Source organism: Diprion similis, chromosome 13 (genome assembly GCF_021155765.1).
Source record: "Diprion similis isolate iyDipSimi1 chromosome 13, iyDipSimi1.1, whole genome shotgun sequence".
Taxonomy (NCBI): Eukaryota; Metazoa; Arthropoda; class Insecta; order Hymenoptera; family Diprionidae; genus Diprion; species Diprion similis.
The window spans coordinates 5,053,662-5,077,252 of record NC_060117.1 but is presented as its reverse complement, the minus strand read 5'-3'; the positions used below and the strand labels follow the sequence as shown (position 1 = coordinate 5,077,252).

General features: G+C 36.7%; 2 protein-coding genes across 2 annotated transcripts; one reads left to right on the top strand and one right to left on the bottom strand.

Moving 5' to 3' along the window:
- The first annotated feature begins 1,677 nt into the window (after window positions 1-1,677).
- On the top strand, window positions 1,678-21,008 carry LOC124413877 (heparanase-like). The gene is made up of 6 exons (XM_046894664.1): window positions 1,678-1,887; window positions 15,152-15,447; window positions 16,572-16,818; window positions 17,035-17,388; window positions 18,795-19,236; window positions 19,311-21,008. The coding sequence occupies exons 1-6, from the start codon at window positions 1,803-1,805 to the stop codon at window positions 19,471-19,473; spliced, it is 1,587 nt and encodes a 528-aa protein (XP_046750620.1). The 5' UTR covers window positions 1,678-1,802; the 3' UTR covers window positions 19,474-21,008.
- Window positions 19,882-22,367, bottom strand: LOC124413879 (V-type proton ATPase subunit S1-like). Its single transcript, XM_046894667.1, has 2 exons — window positions 21,681-22,367; window positions 19,882-21,587 (listed from the first exon to the last, which is right to left on the bottom strand). Exons 1-2 carry the CDS (start codon window positions 22,281-22,283, stop codon window positions 21,066-21,068), a joined length of 1,125 nt encoding a protein of 374 aa, XP_046750623.1. The 5' UTR covers window positions 22,284-22,367; the 3' UTR covers window positions 19,882-21,065.
- Between the last annotated feature and the right edge of the window lie 1,224 nt (window positions 22,368-23,591).

Below are 23,591 nucleotides of genomic sequence, written 5' to 3'. Positions count from 1 at the left end.
TATTCACTATACCTATAAGATGTATCTATATCATGTATATACATATGAATAAAGATTCAAATTGTACATATTATAAAAATCAAGTCCGTTTCGAAATTCGAATGAAATTTTAACGTAAATTTCATTTAATACAAAAAACTCTGAAGCATTATTCGAAGTGGAAAAAAAAAAAAAGATATTGAAGTACGATACATGTTATAAACGAATATATTAAGTATATTGTTAGCATTATTATAAGTAAAATTTTATTGTCAAAGTTTGCATATCCTGGGTCAAATTTCACACAATTTTTCTAATCAATGCCACATCTGGCTAAATAATTGGTCGAATTGCCAATCGAAAAGCTATTCAAACTTTCATTATTATAAAGAAGTAAGACCAACGGAAACTGTCTGAAGATTATCTCTTTTTTGCCTTGCGTTTCTTATGTTTCTATGAATAGTACAAAGTCCATTCATCTCTGCTTCGCACTTAAATCGATGTATTCAAGGAATAACATGCCGTTTCAAAACACGACCAAAAACGATGCTACCTCAAGTACATATTAAGTTTTTTCAAAAAATAGATTGACAATGCTATGCAGCGATAGGTATTAATTCAATTGCATAGATCGATTTTAAAGTAGAAATATGAAGCTTGTATAAATTTTAATTTTTCACTATTCTTCCGTTACTCTAAAGCCGATTGCCCATACTAGACGCTAGTCGTGTATGTATGTATAATTTAACCGAGTGGGAATAAAATTGTAGAAAAATGTGAAAATAGAAGGGCAATAATAGAGAATTTTCACTCGTCAGCAATTTCTCACACCTTCAAACGTAATGGCCCAGGGCCCCTAAGGCAGGAAGAAAAAAAATTAATTAATGTTTCGCTCTTTCGTTTTCGTACTTTAATTTCAGATGAATTCTTCAGAAAAATATCAGGGGTGTGCGAATATCGTTCGAATCGAATCGAATCAAATAATTCGAAAATTTTCGAATAATTCGAAAAATTCGTGAATTATCGAAATATCACTGGATTTTCTATTGTTTCCAATTCAAATTCCATTACATCGTGTATCAAAATATTCTACTTACGAATAATATAATTTTTTTTATTAAAAATCAATAACCCGGAGAAAACAAAAACAATTGCTCAATTTCAATATATCTTTATCTCCGTTAGTAAGATAAAAATCTAAAAACTAATATTGGCAAGAGATATTTTCAATTAATTTTGGTTTTTATAATTATTAATTTTTAAAAATTTAATAAAAAATTTAAAATTCTTGAAATTAATTTCTCCAAGTTTTTTTTTTTTACACATATTTTTAATTTTTCATCCATGAAAAAAAAAATAATTAACTTCATTCATTTTCTTCTATTCTTATAGCCCCTAAGTACCTAGTTACGCCCCTGCCAGTTGATCACTGATCGCTCGGACCAACTTTGAACGATTTCATGAGCAGCGAACATCGTTTCCAGCGTTTCCAAGCAATCTGATTGGTTGACTAAGGTTAGGTTAGGTTAATCCATCATCTGAATGGTGGGAAATATTAAAGTTAGGTTAGGTTAGTCGACCAATCAGGATGCTGTTGCCGCTGCTGCTACGTTTTTGCCGCTCATGAAATTCCAGCCGCACGTTGTCGGAAGGTAACAATTTTCAATCTGTTCAGTCGAAGCTTGGATATCGCCGTGTTTGGAACAGCTTAGAGCGGTTGGAGTTTGAAGTTTAGAAGATAGCGACAACTTCGTGCTGCACAGCTGCAGTGTCGTTGCTCGTATCATACGCTGGCGAGTGAAGAATAAAAAAAGGCAGTCAAAATGAAATATATCGGGAACAAAAAATCAGGGAAAGATTTGCAGTACCGAAATATAAACGAATTTTATGCAATTAATCCGCGGAGAGGTATGCAATCTTGAATTATCAAATCTACTTAGATAGAATAAGAATTATACCGATTTTGTCTGTCTGCGGTATGAAAGTAGGAAATTAACTTCCTGTTGTGTCAAGCTTTCGAAGATAGCGAAAACTGATATTTTATTTCAGAGTATATCTTATTGTTAGATCCTTTTGTTGTTTATCATGTTGAAAATACTGGACAGATCAACGACGTCTTTTACCGTTTGATGTTGCAAAATTACTATTTCTGTATCTCTGCGACAAAGGGAAATTGATTGGAGTTTTTTTTTTTTTTTTTTTTTTTTTCTCGTTTGTTCGTAATATTTTATTAGTTCTTTAAGTAACGAAATATTGGGGAAAAGATTCTTATTTTCTTAACTTTACAATGACTTTTTAAAGAACTAAGATTTCGAATACGAGTGTGTTTTGTTTTATTAACGTTTATCGAATTTCAGGCAATTTCAAAATACCGAAATAACGGTTTTTCGATAACGTTACCAACTTCACTATGATCAATTTACTGATGCTTATACCTAATTTAAGCCCGACTGCAGTAGACCAATCAAAATTTTTATTTTGTATCGAAGTAAGCCTGTAAAAATTTGAACTCTTGATATTAATATTAAGATACTCCGCATCGCACTTTTCTATTTTCCATAAGAATAACACGGGGAAAAATGGATTTTGCTTCTTCTGATTTTTATAAATAGCCAAACACGTGTCGTACAGAAAATTTACAGACACATTTTTGTAGGAAATTGAACGTTCTACAAAAAAAGTCTCGTGTCATTTTTTGATGAATCTACCCTTTCAAAAGTTATAAGGGTCAAATTTTATTCATAAGAATAACACGGAAAAAATGGTTTTCGCTACTTCCAGTTTCGATAACTAGCTAACGACGCGTTATGCAGAAAATTCATGAATACAGTTTTGTTGGGAATTGAACGCTCTACAAAAGTCTACTGTCATTTTTTGATAAATCTAATCTTTCAAAAGTTATACGTGGTCAATTTTTGACCCCTAGATAACTTTTGAAAGAGTAGATTTATCAAAAAATGACAAGAGATCTTTTTTCTAGAGCGTTCAATTTTCTACCAAAATATGTCTATGAATTTTCTGTACGACGCGTCGTTGGCTAGTCATAAAAATCAGAAAGAGCAAAATCCATTTTTTCCGTCTTATTCTTATAGAAAATAGAAAAGTGCGACGAGGAGCATCTTAATATTAATATTAAGAGCTCAAATTCTTACAGGCTTACTTTTATACCTAAATGAAACTTTAAAGCCTGTTTCCGCATAAAAAAAAATTTATATTTATATTTTGAATCACCCTAATACATAATTTAAGCCTGAGTACAATAGACCAATCAAGATATCATGTTAGTAAACAACACCCTACTCGGGATATACCGGGACCATCTCTAGAAACTATACAGCAACTGCGCATGCGCGAGTTTAAATCCGCCGTCCGTGCAGTCTGGCCACCCCGAATTTCAGCTGTCAACCTTTGTTTTTGTCGGCCATGTAGTTCATACGCTATTTTGAGGTTAGAGTGTCAAATAATCGAGGTAGTGACTCGCAAAGGCTTGGGAAGTATTTGTCATTGCGCCAGAAAGTTGATTCTTGAAAGAACGGTCGGAATTTAATGCTAATGCTCTTTTACAATTCGTCTTAATCGAGTGAAACAAGAAATCTGTTTAAATGTTTGGTGCTTGGAAGAAACAAAGCAGGTAAGTAGGGACAATTTATTCAATCATTTTCATTACTTCATACATTAAGAATAAAAATGACATTTTTTTCTATCAACAGACAATGCAGTAAGAATAATTGCATCTCTGCTATTCGCTGATATCTGCTCCCCCTATTCAATTCATGACACATGCAAACATTATCACTTCTTTTGTTGGTTGTTGGAAGAAGTTGTGGGTCTTACAGTTTCTTTTAATTTCATATCGCGTGCAACATATCTTTTAATCAACTTTGTCACTCTCTGGTAATTTCAGAAGGTAACATTAGATTTGATGATTCTTGATTGTTCAAGAAATTGGAATATCTTACCGTTAATAACACAACTGTGAATCTCTTTTTCTAGAATTTAGTTCAACAAAATTGTTGTTACGACTACAGAAAATTACCCAATAATTATTCGAGTTCATTTTGTGAATTTTCAGCAATGTTCGATTAAATAAATGAAAGGAACCTAATACTAAAATCAAAATATTTCATTTACTGGAATAATTTCTGAATTTCATGTTGGTGCAGTTCGAAACAAAGAAAATCTATTCCGAAGAGTAAAACTGAGGAACATTCTGTGACCCAATTTGAAAATAGACATTTTCAAAATGTACCTCAGTATCACAATTACCTTTCAGGATAACCATGTTTTAAAGAAATGTTCAGATCAATAATATGAAGATATTAACTTATCAAATTCAAGATTCTAGCCCTTGTTCCTTTGAAACAAATGAATACCTAATTTTGAACGAAGTTCATGAAAACATTTTCTCAAATAATCTCCTACTTGCTGTTATTTAAGAACAATAGACTCAAACCTAAATCCAATAAAGTATCTTCTTCATAGTGCTCGGAACATCATCCGGTAACATGAATATGCGGAAGGAATTCCTATGTCGCTGAAACCGTTATAAAATTCCTTGTTTTCAACTTGTGCCACTAGATAACTTTTGCGTTGCGAGTTCCATTTCCAATCTCAGGATGAGATTTTTTTGTTTCGGACAGTGTTAATATGGGATGCAGAAGTAATTGTAATAAATGTAGATTCACAAACTTTCAGTCTAAGTGAAGGACCATGGTAAGAGTGTAAAATTGAATCTGGTTTCAAGCTATCGAGAAGTTACCGGATAACTCCCTGATAGAGATTCATAATAAAAAAGTTAGCCAGCAAGTAAATCCTACTGTAGACCAAGTGATCATTTGTAACGTGTACTAGTAAGTGAATGCATTCTGTAGACGTTGCTGGAGTTGAACGAGACTGAAGCATGGATGATAGCTGCAACTAGCTAGTCAGATGATACCGTCAATTAATATTGGCTTCAAAGATATTTTCTACTGAAGTTATCCAACATTGTTAGATTGAGATTGGTTCAATTTACCTATCAAAACTCATTCGTAGAATCTGATTCAAGACTTGAAACACTATTCATCTGAATTGAATACCAAGAGAGTAAGAAATAAAATATCAAAACTAAAAAGAATAAAATTTGAAAAGAAATGCGAGCTAATAATACCGCTTGGATTACAATGGTGCACGGAATGATTCCTCGGCAAAATTAATTAGTAGCAACTGTTGAAAAACAAACTTATTACTATTGGCTCGATCAATCTAAAATGATCGAATATTTAGAAATCATGATCTGTGGCGTGTCGTGCTCTTTAGTTTTGTCTCAACTGATGTTCAGAAGGTGGCGACGACCTGAAGAAATTCCCTTGGGTATCTGTTGCCTGATGAAACAACGGAACAATCAGGGTCGATGGTTGGAATGGTGGCACCAATCGAGAAATCAGGGTCCTTGCCATCAACGTTTGGACCATTAGGTAAGGTATGATTTTCCTCCCATTAACCACACTTGAAACTTTGAGCCTACCAAAAAAGACGAATTTTATCATTAAATACACGTGAAAATATTGTCATATGCAAAGATCACAGAATCAGAAATTTACTTACACGCTTCGATGCCTGACAACTTTAGTCCCACTTCGATGATGGATTGTTTCCTATCTGAAAATATTAGAAGGTATCATGATCAGTTAGGAGCTTCTAATATTTTTGGACACAACTGATTTGTAAAAAATTGCATGAAAAATGAACGTTATTGTAACTCATTGCCATGTGACATCAACTGACTCCACGTTCGAAAATTACAATCACGAGTTACCGATCGTTGGATATCGTTTCAGGTGATGCGTTTGTAAGTTCCATTTATTGACTTTGAATTGTTAATTTTTCTTATAGTCCATATTTTCCCGAAATCAACAAAATTCATCGAATCGCGAATGTCACATCATGCTCGCGAGGTTATCAAAATTTGTTTATCCGAACCGCTGAACACGCGGTAATTAAACGTCGCCGTTCTCATCGCGGAACCATTTCCATGTTTTCCCACGTAATGATAAGGAAGGATATCGATTTCTTAAACTGAAAGTCAGAAACAGATCACCACGTGGTATTTAGCCAGACAATAGTACGTATCATAATTCTGTGCATACTGAAAAACACCCGCGAGGGCGCGAAAATCACGCAGCTACCACAATCTGATTGGATGAGACCAACGTCGCGACCGATATCAGCCAATCAAATCATCTATCTGTAAAGTTTCCCAACTTCTCCACCCGCGAATATAAACTCTCCCGCGCGCGTAAACTGGCCACTTTGCAAAAAGATTGCACGTGGTGAACCTCGTGTTTGATAAGTATCGTAATCCTTTTGTGAAGTTTTTTACAGGTTGAAAATGCCTAATTACAAGTTTTCTGTTCAAGAAAAAGTGGAGCTGGTGAAGCATCACCATCAAGGACTGACGTACCGGGAAAATAGAGATCATTTCGCGGCTGCCCACCCGGATCGACCGATACCGTCCATCGCGACAATCAGGAACATGGTCCTGAAGTTTGAGCAAACTGGGAGTGTCGACGAGAGGACGAAGAAAGTGGTCCAGCCAAACCGGCAACTAAGTTGGGATACCAAGCTGGACATCTGCTTGACCATCGAAGAGGATCCCTTCAAGCCAACCAGCCATGTTGCACAGGAGCTTGAGATTTCCAAGGCGTCGGTCAGAAGAGTGCTGCGTGAAGCTAAGTACAAATCGTACAAGTTTCAAGTACATCACGAACTCTTGGTTGGTGATGGCGATAATCGTCTTCGCTTCAGCCAAGAGATGATGGAACGTCTGAATGCAGATGAGGGCTTGTTGAGTCGCATTTGTTTCTCCGATGAAAGTACGGTGATACTTCTCGGAAAACCCAACAGGCAGAACACCAGAGCCTGGTGCCGAAGCAACCCTCGTCTGTTCATTCAGGCCGGCACGCAGTACCCGTTGAAGCTCAACGTCTGGCTCGGCGCCATTGGTAATCGGCTGATCGGGCCATTTTTCATCGATGGGAACCTCAACGGTGAAAAGTATCTTCGGTTACTTAGGGACCACATCGTACCAGCTCTTAGGCTGATTGAAGAAATCGTGAGTGTACCTTATCGTGTGAGGGGGGCCTTTTTATTAGCAGACTCCCTGTGATTTTGAAATAAATACTTGTTATGCTTACTAAAAGTAACGTGTCTTTTTCTGTATTTTAGGGCGAACCTGTTTGGTTTCAGCAGGATGGAGCCCCGGCTCACTTTACACGAGCCGTCCGGGATTACCTCGACCAAGAGTTCCCTGGACGTTGGATCGGTAGAGGAAGCCCGGAGGTGGAATGGCCAGCTCGTTCCCCTGATCTCGCCCCTCTGGACTATGGCTTGTGGGGCCATTTGAAAAATGTTCTCTATGCACAAGGTAGAATTGAAGGCCTTGCAGCACTGCAAGCCAGAATTTTGGACATTCTGCAGAACCTGTCGCCAGATGTTATATCGAACACAACAAATGCATTTTACGATCGGCTCGGTTACTGCGCTGCAGCTGCTGGAGGGCATTTTGAGCATTTATTGAAAGGGAACCAGTGGCCAGATGATCATGGGTGATCAGTAGGGAAGTTGAGATTGGTCTCCTTGAGTTGTAGGACGATTGTCCGGTAAGTTATCGTTTTGTTTACTTTTTCCTTCAATAATACGAGTTAGACTGTAAAATTGACTGCTGTTCTTTTTCTGTTTTTGGATGTCTGGTCAACCCTTCTTTGTTAACTGAACATCGACTGTGGTACATTGGAGTTGCGTAAACTTTGTCAACTATTCAACGGAGTCAGCGAGGATTTTTTTAGGGTATTGCATCAGGTACGTCTACTGTGACTTGCTACTTTTTGTACTCCTAAGCTTTGTGTTCAAGATACCCAATTTTTTTTTATTTCTCGTTACTGATTTTATTTATTTATTTCATGTTTATCGGTACGGATTACTGGCTTCGGGACCACTGCACTGTAACAAATCTACTCCGGAGGCACCTTCTACTGAGATTCAACGATCCATTTATTTTTATCACGGAAGTGAAGATTGGTCTCCTTGAGCTATGGGATGATTGTCCTGTACGTTATTGCGTTGTTTCCTAATTTTTCTTTAGTAACATGAGTTACACTGTGAAATTAACTGTTGTCCTTTTTATCTTTTCGTACTTGGATGTCTGGTGAACTCTTCTTTGTTAACGGAACATCGACTGTTGTACAATGGACTTGCATAAACTTTGTCAACTATTCAACGGAGTCTTTGAGGGTTTTTGAGGGTATTAGGACATTTGTCAAGTACGTTTGCTGTGATCGCTAACTTTTTGTGCTCCTAAACTTTGTGTTTACAATCAATAATTAATTTTTATTCCTTGTTACTGATTTAATTACTCATTTCATGTTCATCGGCACTGATAACTGGTTTCTGGAGTACTGCACTGTAAGAAATCTACTCCGGAGCTACCTTCTACTGGGTTTCAACAATGTACTTATTATTAATTTTATGTGAATAAAGAATCTTTTTGAGATAAACAATATTTTCACTTACCTGCCTCAGTTTGTCTAGACTCCCACTCGTTGATGACGTTTCACATTTTATTTCAGATTTCTTCAATAAATAACTAACCCAATTTCTGCAGCTTTTGATATTTGTTTCTCCATTCGAGCCTTTATTATGTCGATTGAATATCTTCGAATATCGACGACGGTATTGTTGAATGACACTATTCTTAGACAATTCTCGCGAAATAGGAATAAATATTAACATAACCTCAATCCGCTACTTTAGGCGCGAGAGATTCACAGCCTTGTCATATTTTTTGTATGTTGGTCCCCTTGGTTTGCTGACGAAAATTACGCCGCGGGGCAATTTCGCTGACCAATGAGATTGAATTATTTGGCGCATGCGCAGTTGCTGTTTAGTTTCTAGAGATGGTCTCGGTATACGCTTTACAGTAGAGTTTATTCAAGTATATTGTACCAGTGATTACAGATAATAATCTCATGGAAATGTTTAATGAAACAAATTTCAGTAATTAAAAACATTCCATTGAAACATATACCGAGACCATCTCTAGAAACTAAACAGCAACTGCGCATGCGCCAAATAATTCAATCTCATTGGTCAGCGAAATTGCCCCGCGGCGTAATTTTCGTCAGCAAACCAAGGGGACCAACATACAAAAAATATGACAAGGCTGTGAATCTCTCGCGCCTAAAGTAGCGGATTGAGGTTATGTTAATATTTATTCCTATTTCGCGAGAATTGTCTAAGAATAGTGTCATTCAACAATACCGTCGTCGATATTCGAAGATATTCAATCGACATAATAAAGGCTCGAATGGAGAAACAAATATCAAAAGCTGCAGAAATTGGGTTAGTTATTTATTGAAGAAATCTGAAATAAAATGTGAAACGTCATCAACGAGTGGGAGTCTAGACAAACTGAGGCAGGTAAGTGAAAATATTGTTTATCTCAAAAAGATTCTTTATTCACATAAAATTAATAATAAGTACATTGTTGAAACCCAGTAGAAGGTAGCTCCGGAGTAGATTTCTTACAGTGCAGTACTCCAGAAACCAGTTATCAGTGCCGATGAACATGAAATGAGTAATTAAATCAGTAACAAGGAATAAAAATTAATTATTGATTGTAAACACAAAGTTTAGGAGCACAAAAAGTTAGCGATCACAGCAAACGTACTTGACAAATGTCCTAATACCCTCAAAAACCCTCAAAGACTCCGTTGAATAGTTGACAAAGTTTATGCAAGTCCATTGTACAACAGTCGATGTTCCGTTAACAAAGAAGAGTTCACCAGACATCCAAGTACGAAAAGATAAAAAGGACAACAGTTAATTTCACAGTGTAACTCATGTTACTAAAGAAAAATTAGGAAACAACGCAATAACGTACAGGACAATCATCCCATAGCTCAAGGAGACCAATCTTCACTTCCGTGATAAAAATAAATGGATCGTTGAATCTCAGTAGAAGGTGCCTCCGGAGTAGATTTGTTACAGTGCAGTGGTCCCGAAGCCAGTAATCCGTACCGATAAACATGAAATAAATAAATAAAATCAGTAACGAGAAATAAAAAAAAATTGGGTATCTTGAACACAAAGCTTAGGAGTACAAAAAGTAGCAAGTCACAGTAGACGTACCTGATGCAATACCCTAAAAAAATCCTCGCTGACTCCGTTGAATAGTTGACAAAGTTTACGCAACTCCAATGTACCACAGTCGATGTTCAGTTAACAAAGAAGGGTTGACCAGACATCCAAAAACAGAAAAAGAACAGCAGTCAATTTTACAGTCTAACTCGTATTATTGAAGGAAAAAGTAAACAAAACGATAACTTACCGGACAATCGTCCTACAACTCAAGGAGACCAATCTCAACTTCCCTACTGATCACCCATGATCATCTGGCCACTGGTTCCCTTTCAATAAATGCTCAAAATGCCCTCCAGCAGCTGCAGCGCAGTAACCGAGCCGATCGTAAAATGCATTTGTTGTGTTCGATATAACATCTGGCGACAGGTTCTGCAGAATGTCCAAAATTCTGGCTTGCAGTGCTGCAAGGCCTTCAATTCTACCTTGTGCATAGAGAACATTTTTCAAATGGCCCCACAAGCCATAGTCCAGAGGGGCGAGATCAGGGGAACGAGCTGGCCATTCCACCTCCGGGCTTCCTCTACCGATCCAACGTCCAGGGAACTCTTGGTCGAGGTAATCCCGGACGGCTCGTGTAAAGTGAGCCGGGGCTCCATCCTGCTGAAACCAAACAGGTTCGCCCTAAAATACAGAAAAAGACACGTTACTTTTAGTAAGCATAACAAGTATTTATTTCAAAATCACAGGGAGTCTGCTAATAAAAAGGCCCCCCTCACACGATAAGGTACACTCACGATTTCTTCAATCAGCCTAAGAGCTGGTACGATGTGGTCCCTAAGTAACCGAAGATACTTTTCACCGTTGAGGTTCCCATCGATGAAAAATGGCCCGATCAGCCGATTACCAATGGCGCCGAGCCAGACGTTGAGCTTCAACGGGTACTGCGTGCCGGCCTGAATGAACAGACGAGGGTTGCTTCGGCACCAGGCTCTGGTGTTCTGCCTGTTGGGTTTTCCGAGAAGTATCACCGTACTTTCATCGGAGAAACAAATGCGACTCAACAAGCCCTCATCTGCATTCAGACGTTCCATCATCTCTTGGCTGAAGCGAAGACGATTATCGCCATCACCAACCAAGAGTTCGTGATGTACTTGAAACTTGTACGATTTGTACTTAGCTTCACGCAGCACTCTTCTGACCGACGCCTTGGAAATCTCAAGCTCCTGTGCAACATGGCTGGTTGGCTTGAAGGGATCCTCTTCGATGGTCAAGCAGATGTCCAGCTTGGTATCCCAACTTAGTTGCCGGTTTGGCTGGACCACTTTCTTCGTCCTCTCGTCGACACTCCCAGTTTGCTCAAACTTCAGGACCATGTTCCTGATTGTCGCGATGGACGGTATCGGTCGATCCGGGTGGGCAGCCGCGAAATGATCTCTATTTTCCCGGTACGTCAGTCCTTGATGGTGATGCTTCACCAGCTCCACTTTTTCTTGAACAGAAAACTTGTAATTAGGCATTTTCAACCTGTAAAAAACTTCACAAAAGGATTACGATACTTATCAAACACGAGGTTCACCACGTGCAATCTTTTTGCAAAGTGGCCAGTTTACGCGCGCGGGAGAGTTTATATTCGCGGGTGGAGAAGTTGGGAAACTTTACAGATAGATGATTTGATTGGCTGATATCGGTCGCGACGTTGGTCTCATCCAATCAGATTGTGGTAGCTGCGTGATTTTCGCGCCCTCGCGGGTGTTTTTCAGTATGCACAGAATTATGATACGTACTATTGTCTGGCTAAATACCACGTGGTGATCTGTTTCTGACTTTCAGTTTAAGAAATCGATATCCTTCCTTATCATTACGTGGGAAAACATGGAAATGGTTCCGCGATGAGAACGGCGACGTTTAATTACCGCGTGTTCAGCGGTTCGGATAAACAAATTTTGATAACCTCGCGAGCATGATGTGACATTCGCGATTCGATGAATTTTGTTGATTTCGGGAAAATATGGACTATAAGAAAAATTAACAATTCAAAGTCAATAAATGGAACTTACAAACGCATCACCTGAAACGATATCCAACGATCGGTAACTCGTGATTGTAATTTTCGAACGTGGAGTCAGTTGATGTCACATGGCAATGAGTTACAATAACGTTCATTTTTCATGCAATTTTTTACAAATCAGTTGTGTCCAAAAATATTAGAAGCTCCTAACTGATCATGATACCTTCTAATATTTTCAGATAGGAAACAATCCATCATCGAAGTGGGACTAAAGTTGTCAGGCATCGAAGCGTGTAAGTAAATTTCTGATTCTGTGATCTTTGCATATGACAATATTTTCACGTGTATTTAATGATAAAATTCGTCTTTTTTGGTAGGCTCAAAGTTTCAAGTGTGGTTAATGGGAGGAAAATCATACCTTACCTAATGGTCCAAACGTTGATGGCAAGGACCCTGATTTCTCGATTGGTGCCACCATTCCAACCATCGACCCTGATTGTTCCGTTGTTTCATCAGGCAACAGATACCCAAGGGAATTTCTTCAGGTCGTCGCCACCTTCTGAACATCAGTTGAGACAAAACTAAAGAGCACGACACGCCACAGATCATGATTTCTAAATATTCGATCATTTTAGATTGATCGAGCCAATAGTAATAAGTTTGTTTTTCAACAGTTGCTACTAATTAATTTTGCCGAGGAATCATTCCGTGCACCATTGTAATCCAAGCGGTATTATTAGCTCGCATTTCTTTTCAAATTTTATTCTTTTTAGTTTTGATATTTTATTTCTTACTCTCTTGGTATTCAATTCAGATGAATAGTGTTTCAAGTCTTGAATCAGATTCTACGAATGAGTTTTGATAGGTAAATTGAACCAATCTCAATCTAACAATGTTGGATAACTTCAGTAGAAAATATCTTTGAAGCCAATATTAATTGACGGTATCATCTGACTAGCTAGTTGCAGCTATCATCCATGCTTCAGTCTCGTTCAACTCCAGCAACGTCTACAGAATGCATTCACTTACTAGTACACGTTACAAATGATCACTTGGTCTACAGTAGGATTTACTTGCTGGCTAACTTTTTTATTATGAATCTCTATCAGGGAGTTATCCGGTAACTTCTCGATAGCTTGAAACCAGATTCAATTTTACACTCTTACCATGGTCCTTCACTTAGACTGAAAGTTTGTGAATCTACATTTATTACAATTACTTCTGCATCCCATATTAACACTGTCCGAAACAAAAAAATCTCATCCTGAGATTGGAAATGGAACTCGCAACGCAAAAGTTATCTAGTGGCACAAGTTGAAAACAAGGAATTTTATAACGGTTTCAGCGACATAGGAATTCCTTCCGCATATTCATGTTACCGGATGATGTTCCGAGCACTATGAAGAAGATACTTTATTGGATTTAGGTTTGAGTCTATTGTTCTTAAATAACAGCAAGTAGGAGATTATTTGAGAAAATGTTTTCATGAACTTCGTTCAAAATTAGGTATTCATTTGTTTCAAAGGAACAAGGGCTAGAATCTTGAATTTGATAAGTTAATATCTTCATATTATTGATCTGAACATTTCTTTAAAACATGGTTATCCTGAAAGGTAATTGTGATACTGAGGTACATTTTGAAAATGTCTATTTTCAAATTGGGTCACAGAATGTTCCTCAGTTTTACTCTTCGGAATAGATTTTCTTTGTTTCGAACTGCACCAACATGAAATTCAGAAATTATTCCAGTAAATGAAATATTTTGATTTTAGTATTAGGTTCCTTTCATTTATTTAATCGAACATTGCTGAAAATTCACAAAATGAACTCGAATAATTATTGGGTAATTTTCTGTAGTCGTAACAACAATTTTGTTGAACTAAATTCTAGAAAAAGAGATTCACAGTTGTGTTATTAACGGTAAGATATTCCAATTTCTTGAACAATCAAGAATCATCAAATCTAATGTTACCTTCTGAAATTACCAGAGAGTGACAAAGTTGATTAAAAGATATGTTGCACGCGATATGAAATTAAAAGAAACTGTAAGACCCACAACTTCTTCCAACAACCAACAAAAGAAGTGATAATGTTTGCATGTGTCATGAATTGAATAGGGGGAGCAGATATCAGCGAATAGCAGAGATGCAATTATTCTTACTGCATTGTCTGTTGATAGAAAAAAATGTCATTTTTATTCTTAATGTATGAAGTAATGAAAATGATTGAATAAATTGTCCCTACTTACCTGCTTTGTTTCTTCCAAGCACCAAACATTTAAACAGATTTCTTGTTTCACTCGATTAAGACGAATTGTAAAAGAGCATTAGCATTAAATTCCGACCGTTCTTTCAAGAATCAACTTTCTGGCGCAATGACAAATACTTCCCAAGCCTTTGCGAGTCACTACCTCGATTATTTGACACTCTAACCTCAAAATAGCGTATGAACTACATGGCCGACAAAAACAAAGGTTGACAGCTGAAATTCGGGGTGGCCAGACTGCACGGACGGCGGATTTAAACTCGCGCATGCGCAGTTGCTGTATAGTTTCTAGAGATGGTCCCGGTATAGTTAATTTCTGGCTTGTTCTAGAGTTACAAACAATGAGATACATCACTGATTAGTTGAAATTCAAATGCCAGCTACTTTATCATTACCGAGTATTTAATCTAAAGAGAGATATTTGAAAAGTGTTTAATTCAAATCTTTCTTAAATATTTTATTGAAAACATTCCTTTAAACCATATTCTTCAAATAATTTTCAATTGAAATATTTTCAAACGTATTTTGTTCTTGAATATTTTGATAACAATATTATGAAAAACATGGTTCAAATGTTTTCAGAAATATTTCAGTTCAAACGGCGAAGTATGTTTTCAAAGTAGTTGAAGTTTTTTTTTTTTTTTTTTTTTTTTTTTTCAAAGAAATCTAATTCTTCTTCGGCTAATCAAAAATATATTTTTTTCTTAACAACTGTACTTTAAACCTGCTTTCAGTTTATGATGTGAAATATTGAATCTCGCTGTATTCACCACTTTTCAGATATAAGCACTCGTTGGTACGTCCTGGGATTCTTTGTTATCCTTTTCACTTTCTATCTATTCGCCTTAAGCCTACAGCGAGTCGAGGATGTAATAGTAATCCAATTGAATACGAGACCACTCGTACTCAGAGATACTTCGACTAGATATTTATCCTATGGATTGGATACGTCCTTGTTAAGAAACATGAAAAAATTACCAATCAATGATCAAAGATTCGTCATGTTAGCACGTCATTTGAGCCCAGCTTACGTCAGAGTGGGCGGTACTTCATCCGATTGCTTGTTCTTTGATCAGGTACTTTTATTAAATCTAAAACTCACAGCAGGATAAATGAATGAATTTATTACCAAAGTAACGAGAGAATTGCATGATTCTTCCTGGAAACATTTGCATGAAAAATGTGTCGAAAAGTTTGTCATTTTAAATTTATATCTAAATTAGGGAGGGGGGGGGGGGGGGTAAGGGTTTCAGCGTGAAAAAAAAAAACACTTTTTTTGTGAATTTTTTTTGAAATTATGGATAGAGCAAATTCATTGAAACCTTTTGTACATTATTAAGCATACCTTTAACAATATTCTGTAATTTTTTCATGCAGAAATATTGCAAAACAAGCCGGTGACAGAGCTTGCCCCAGAACGTCTTAGAAAGGAAACAATTTGCGGTGTTCACTATATCTCGGTCGGAAATTATCTGAAGTCAAAATCCATTAAAATTTAGTCAAAGTATTATCAAATCCTCCCCCCAACGTTCTACGATTATTTTTTTTTTTCATTTAAAAATTTTTGGTAGCCATCTAAAGTGTAAACTGCCATTTTCCACGAAAAAATCCGCCATTTTGTGGGTGGGAAACTCCCTTAATGTTAAAAAAAAATGTTAACTAAACGTTGAGGGGAGGTATTTTATATGTAGAAAATGTGTACCAAGTTTGGAATGAATCGGTCGAGCAGTTTATAAATGGCAGTGAACACGGACTTTGAAAAAGTAGTTTTGAGAAAAACGCGTTTAAAGTTTATTGAGCTAAAAAAGTGAAGAAAAAAAGCTCTGTCACCGGCTTGTTTTGCAATATTTCTGAATGAAAAAATTACAGAATATTGTTAAAAGTATGCTTAATAATGTACAAAAGGTTTCAATAAATTTGCTCAATCCATAATTTCAAAAAAAATTCACAAAAAAAGTGTATTTTTTTTACGCTGAAACCCTCACCCCTTCAAGAGTTTTGCTCAGATCGACTTAAAATTTTGAGAATATATTCTTGAAATGTTTAACAATAAGATAAGACAAAAAAAAAAAAAAAAATTCAATTTTTCGAAAGTGTAAACCCTTACCCCCCCCCCCCCTTAATTCAATTTAGCGCAGTTTACAGACCTGCTATCGAAGTAAATAAGGATATTAAAACTCAACGCTTGATTTTTAAACAGACGCTACCATCGACTGTGGACAAAATTTTTGATCCAATCACCGGAGAGGATATCACAAATTTCACAATAACTGACAAAGATTTCTTATCTCTGAGCCGTTTTGCTCAAGAAAGTGGAGCCAGGATGATATTCGATTTAAATGTTTTACTCCGACGGCCCGACGGCAGTTGGAATTACTCAGATGCCAAGAAGATAATTTCACTCGCCAAGGCGCACAATATTGAATTGGATTGGCAGTTGGGAAATGGTTAGTTAGCGACTCGAAATTGATATTCCGATTCTGAAAAAAAGAAAATATTATTCCGTCAATATGAATATTGCTTCAGGTTTTTTTACGACATTGAAAAACTGCAAAATTAAACTATGTACAGATTTTCTTCTTCAAAACACTTAATTTGTCTTTTTTGGAGTAACTTTTACCGCCACGCCGAGCACAAGCGTCAATTCTAATTATTTGTTACAGAGCCAAACTCGTTCCGCCATGTATTTAACAGAACCGTTACAGCTAGCCAATTAGCATCGGATTACACGGTCCTCAGAAAGCTTCTGGATGACAACGGATACGAATCTAGTAATCTGATCGGACCTGAAGTTAATCACATAGGAGATGCGAATCACCAGGGTGAACTGTACGGCGCAGAGTTCTTGAAGCGTGCTAATAACAGTTTGACTTACTTCTCCTGGCATCAGTACTACTTGAATGGTCACATAGCGACAGTTGAAGACTTTATCAATCCAAACACCTTCAATTATTTAGTAAACCAAATACATTCGCTATCAGACTTCATCGGGGACTACGATATTCGCGTTTGGCTTTGTACGTTGGTCATGTTATTTTACTAGATGAAATCTAGTGAAAAATATCAGGAGTATAAAAAAAATTCTAGCCCACTAGCAATCAGTAAGCATTTTATTTATTTTTTTTATCTTCAACTCGCTCAACTTCATCAAAAGTTTGACAAAATTGAAAACTGTTTTACCGTCAACTTTAGTCTTAACTGTTATGCATTTTCTTACGCTTACGAACGCTGAATATTAGGGTGATTTTTTTTTAACAACTATTTTTTTTTTTTTCAGTCACCATCGAAAACTTTTGTTCTATATGTCGAACAAAAAATTCCCTAAAAGTTATAGTCCTTAATATTAATATTAAGTACTCGCTCAGGGCGTGAAAAGATTTCCCATATAAAATACACGAGAATCGAAGCGTTTTTTTTTTCAAATCTCTACAACTCAGTGGAATTTTATGATATCACATTGGTCTTGGTCGCAATTTACGCGGAATTGAACGATCTTCAAAAGTGTTTGTAACGTCGTGAGTCCAACTTACACTGGTGAGATGATACAGGTCACTAAAGTTGATTTTTACCCAAAATTCTCCGATTTTCGCTGTTATCTCCGAAATGATCAACTTTACCAAAAAAATGTGATGAAAAACTTTGTTGGAAATTCAATTTTCCACAAAAAAGGTCCTGTAGACCTGATTGCTCAGATTGATATTTCTTGAGATATCGAACTTTAACTTCTTGTCGTATAAAATTTTTATGGTTTATCAAATCAAACGTTTTAAATTATTGAATTTGCATTGGAATTTGATTTTTTTCCATTCGATTGGATCCATTTGATCTATTCCATTGGAATATCAGTTATTCAAAACGTTTGATTCAATAAACCATAATGTTTATTGGTTATATTAGATTAAAACGTTTAATTCAATAGAACATAAAAATTTTATACGTCAAGTAAGTTGAATTTCGATATCTCAAGAAATATCAATCTGAGCATTTTGGTCTAAAGGACCTTTCTTGTAGGAAATCAAATTTCCAACAAAGTTATTCTTTACATTTTTGTGGTACAGTTAATCATTTTGGAGATAACAGCAAAAAAAGGAGAAGCTTGGGTAAAAATCAACTTTAGTGCCCTGTACCACCTCACAAATGTAAGTTGCACTTACGCCGTTCTAAAAACTTTTGAAGATCGTTCAATTCTGCGTAATTTGCGACCAAGATCAATGTGATATCATAAAATTCCGCCGAGTTGTAGAGATTTGAAAAAAAAAACGCTTCGATTCACCTGTATTTTATATGGGAAATCTTTTCACGCCCTGGGCGAATTATTTGTTCGACATATAGAACAAAATTTTCGATGGGGACTGAAAAAAAAAAAATAGTAGTTAAAAAAAAATCACCCTACTGAATATTGTATACAAAATTTACTCCACAGCTGAAACAAGCTCGGCTTGGGGAAGCGGTGCGCCGAACTTGTCCGACAGATTTGTGGCTGGTTTTTTGTGGCTCGATAAGCTTGGATATAGCGCCTGGGCTGGAGTTGACGTTGTTACAAGACAGTCATTTTTTGGCGGTCATTACGCGCTTGTAGCACCCGACTTGACTCCAAATCCAGATTGGTGGGTCAGCGTCATCTACAAACAGTTTGTATCTGAAAGGGTTTTGGGTCCGCCCCATGTGAACAATAAGACATTAAGACTGTACCGGCACTGTACGGCAAGAAGTGCTCTTATCAATAGAGTACCCACCATAACTGAATATGGTATCCAGCTGAGTAATAAACCAATGAAACTTGCTATTAGAATGAGTAATCCAGCGGCAATGAAATCACTGAAATTCTATCTGTATATTTTGACAGCGGATCACTTACAATCGAGGTAATATTTGATATTTAAAGTTGAATGAAGGTATCGTATTATCAAAAACTATAAAATGTACTCACCAATTTCAGGTTCATAAAAATGAATAACCAAACGTTGATGCTGCAACCGGATGGCAAATTACCACCCTTCAATCCAGTAATAGTAGATCCAGGCGAAGACATAGAACTTCCTTCTTACTCTATGTATTTTCTCATTTACCATGGTTTGCCGATACCTGCATGCGAAGCTTAGATGATAGTGACGATTCCTTGCACAAAGTAGGTGTGTACGTAAGAATATATCTCACCAAATTTGAGGTGATGGTTTAAGACTGATATTGACCTGCCGTCTTTGTCTCTTGATACGGCGTGCAGTAAAATCCGAAGGTCTATACAAACTTTAAACTCGTAGAAAATATTGTTTACAAGAAGTACGTGAATTAATTTTCGAGTATTTGAACATCGCCGTCGATTTGAGCAAATCGCAAAAGTCAATTCATATGTTTCTCGTAAACAGTAGGTGATGAGACTTTTGAACTTCCGCAATCGATTCATATATTTATATATGTGTGTATTTTTTTTTTTTTTTTATACTTTTCTATTATCGTACGTAAAGATCTGAACAAGATTTTCTTACTGAGAAATAAAATTGGTCCAATAATTAAAGGTCTACACCGTTAATTTATTCATTGATATCGGACAATCGACAGTATGCGTATACAATATAGGGGAAATTTATTTTCACACTTAATAGCGTAAAATATAATTCTAGGTGTGACGATGGAATGAATGTTGATACCAGTATATATAATATGACTATAATATGGCAGTTGCCAAATAAATTCTATTAGATAAGTAATCAAGAAAACGACTTTATACATATTTTTGGGACACTTGGATTTGACTAATGACTTAACAGTCACAGCGTCGCATCTTTTTACATATTTATGCCCTGAACTGTTGGTTGAAAGCTATAAACATGTCGAGTTCTGATATCGAACAAGACAGCGAAATGAAATAACTTATTTACCATTATGTATTATCTCTTATTATCTGGCGGAACAAAGTTCTCCATTTCATCTAAGAACCGCCACCACAATTAACTTACTATTTTATTCAACAAATTTCGCACAAGGATGAGGGAAATTATGGAGTTGGTACTAGGCTATGCTGACACTTTGGCACCGTTGTACCAAAAAACTCTAGCATCGATGCGTTACATTTCTAAATTACTTTATATGTAGGATCAATTCATGTACATTATTTATGCGAATTTATCTTTACGGAACTGAAGATTACTACTAAACTATACATCCGAATGGCGCAATCTTTAGGTTTTATTTTTAGATTTTCAACCCTGGCGTTGAGTAGAAAGTAGTCGAAGACAATCAATCCTGTAAGTATCATTTCTTTCGTCCAAGAATATCTGGTTTTGAGTTAATTTGCGTCAATATTGGTAGGAAGAAAAGTTTATTATCAAAAAAATTCTATCGCAGTCTATTAAATTATCGAATTATATACTTTTGAATATATTCAACAATATTGAAGCATTTTTTGTGCAGTAAAAGGTCGTCGGACGTAGAAAAAAGTTCTAGCTAAACCGAAATTTAAAAATAAAACTCAAGATATTGCCATTGGACTAAAAATGTACAATATTCGACATACTCTTAACACCTTTCGCACGCATATTCTACGTCAGTGTTTGACGTCAACTTGACTATCAAGAAATCACCTTCTTTACATGAGGAAAACGCTCTTTGTTTATTGATTTTCTGGTTCTTGATTCGACTTAATCACAAACAAGTATCTTTATTTACATTTTAGAAAATACTCAAGCAAATGTTCTTACTCGGCCGCTCCGACCGTGATAGTTTTTCCCTTTGGATCGTCGAAGCGATCCATCGTACGAATGTCTAATATCATAGTCAATCCCCAGATCATAATTAAAGCCATAATTGCAGTGACAAAAATTCCACTCCAAATTGGAATCGTGGTAAAGCCGACGCAGTCGTATCCATCGCTGAACACAACTTCGGTATTGTTATTACTTAAAGTCGGGTCAATTTGAACCTGCATATTAGTAATATTGACATACGTCGTGTTGTAGTAAAAGACAGATTCTACAGAACAATGATAAGAGAAACCAGTCGGAAAATATATCTCTGAATCACTGCTCAACGTTTCAGTCGCCGTATCGTTCTGGAATATGACATAATCGAAGTACCAATATCCAGCTCGTTTTTTGGTGAATTGTATGCTCAGCGTCACTTCTTCGTAAGCCATATTGAGACGAATTCCAGTTGTTCCATTTGCGACGGTCGAATAATTACTTGGGTTTCCAGTTAACGTATAATTGCTACTTCCGGACTGAAATTCAAACAAATAATTAGTTACAAAATACATTTTCATGTTCTCTCTTGTAGAACGAGCAATTTAATTAATCATTCCTGGATTTATCACCTTGACGGAAATCCCGCTTTTAGCATAAAAGAGTATTCTATCAACGTAAAATAAGATCACGTCAGTATCGTCCTTCGCTGCAACGGCTCGGCGAGTTCTTTCCGATCGACTGTAGCTACACGAAGCACCAGTCACAACGGCGATCAGATTTGGATTCACGGCGAGAAGGTTTCTGTACAACTCAGGGACTGCCGATATCTCTGAAATCGACACGATGAATGCCTGACCGTCTTCTATGGCCTCTGGCTTCTCTCTGGATATATTGTACTCCTCGAGGTCTTCCAGGATGGAAAGCGGAGCCTCGACGGATGGCACGTAATCGCATGGTCCTAATCCGCTCAGGTGCTGCTTGTTCTGAGTTAGATCCTCGACGCAGAGGTTCTCCATTTCAAAAATTACCATGGGATCATGGGACCCGCCCACTTTGTTTGCTAGGATCTCGGCAAACTCGGACTGCGACGTTTTCAAGAGCGGATTTGAGGACTTCGAATGGTCAGTTGCAGCTCCACCGCAGAGTAATACGGGTGCGACGTCGCTGCAGATTATCGCTGATATTTCTACGAGGATCAGAAGCCCGAGGGCGAACATTTTGAGAGAACCCATCACTACACCTTGGCACTTGGATCACTGAGGTGGCCGCTTGGCTCCGTTTAGCTAGCAGAAGGCAGGGACCGCCTGACTAGCCTCTCGAACTTAGCTGTTGTCATATGACGGACCGCGTGACCGTCTACCAATCGTATTTTACCGACGGAGCATGCGCAGACACGATACAGAGTGGCGGGCTTTTCAAAAGCGATAAATTGCGAAATCGACGATATGAATGAATTGACAATTCCAAAGGGTGTCCAGCAATCGGGAATTCCTGGAAAACCGGGTATTATAAGGGAATTTGAAAGTGACCTTACAAATACGGAAATTATATGGGAATTTCTCACAGCAACCGAGAATTCGAGCTGAAATTACTGTTTATACATTTATCCGTTGAAAAACGAATTGTTAAAGATAAATTTTACCTCCGGATTTCACTGGAATTTTAGAATTTTCATAATATATAAAATATAGAAACATGAAAAAGTCAGAGTGTTGAATATCCGGGAGTTTTGAAAAAAATTACCGGGAATATACGGGAATTTTCAATTCTAATATTGCTGGACACCCTGAATTTGTGTATAATCCGGTGAATTTAGATATGCAAGGTTAAAAAAATTACCACCCAGCTGAAAATTGGTAGGATCGTTCAAAACACTATCATAAATGAATTCCAAAAAGTCCTCATCGATCCGATACATGGAAAAAAATTTACACGGGGTTAAAGGTCACAAAAACGGGTTTTTCACGATTTTCAGCAAAACGATAAGTTTTATCATAAAATTAGCTTAGACAAAAATTGTAGATCAAATAATTATCTATTAAAAATGTCCAGATACTTTTTTTCTTAAGAGCCACCGTTTCTGAGATATAACGATTCAAATAGTTGGAAGAGTTATAACCAATTTTCAGCTGGGTGGTAATTTTTGTAACCTCACTCCTATTTTTTTGTCTAAATTGACCGGACTAGTAACGTTTTTACCAATTGGTACTATTTGGTAAAAGGAGGACAAACATTTTTTTTATCCTCTGAAAGATGACATCGTCAGTCGAAAAATATCTTGAAATACTTTTTTTTTTTACTGTATAAATCGTTATAGAGACTATATTTGAACCGGATAAACACCTCTTTCGAATGTTTAAAAAAAAAACGCGTTTTCAAAAATAGTCTAATTTTAAGGACGTCTCATAGGCAAATATTAAGTCTAAAGATGTATTAGACACGATTTTATATCAGGAACAAAAAACGAAGTTGTATAGATAAATGTCTATAAAAAGTCTACAAAAAGTGATAGACAAATTTTAGGCCAAAAGAGTTGTAAG

Bases quoted from the DNA above. Each gene is read 5' to 3' on its own strand.
- LOC124413877 (XM_046894664.1), top strand. From the start codon at position 1,803: ATGAAATATATCGGGAACAAAAAATCAGGGAAAGATTTGCAGTACCGA. The intron at 17,389-18,794 runs GTACGTTGGTCA...TTTACTCCACAG, and splicing joins CGATATTCGCGTTTGGCTTT to CTGAAACAAGCTCGGCTTGG. The intron at 19,237-19,310 runs GTAATATTTGAT...CACCAATTTCAG, and splicing joins GCGGATCACTTACAATCGAG to GTTCATAAAAATGAATAACC.
- LOC124413879 (XM_046894667.1), bottom strand. From the start codon at position 22,283: ATGGGTTCTCTCAAAATGTTCGCCCTCGGGCTTCTGATCCTCGTAGAA. The intron at 21,588-21,680 runs GTGATAAATCCA...TTTGAATTTCAG, and splicing joins AAAGCGGGATTTCCGTCAAG to TCCGGAAGTAGCAATTATAC.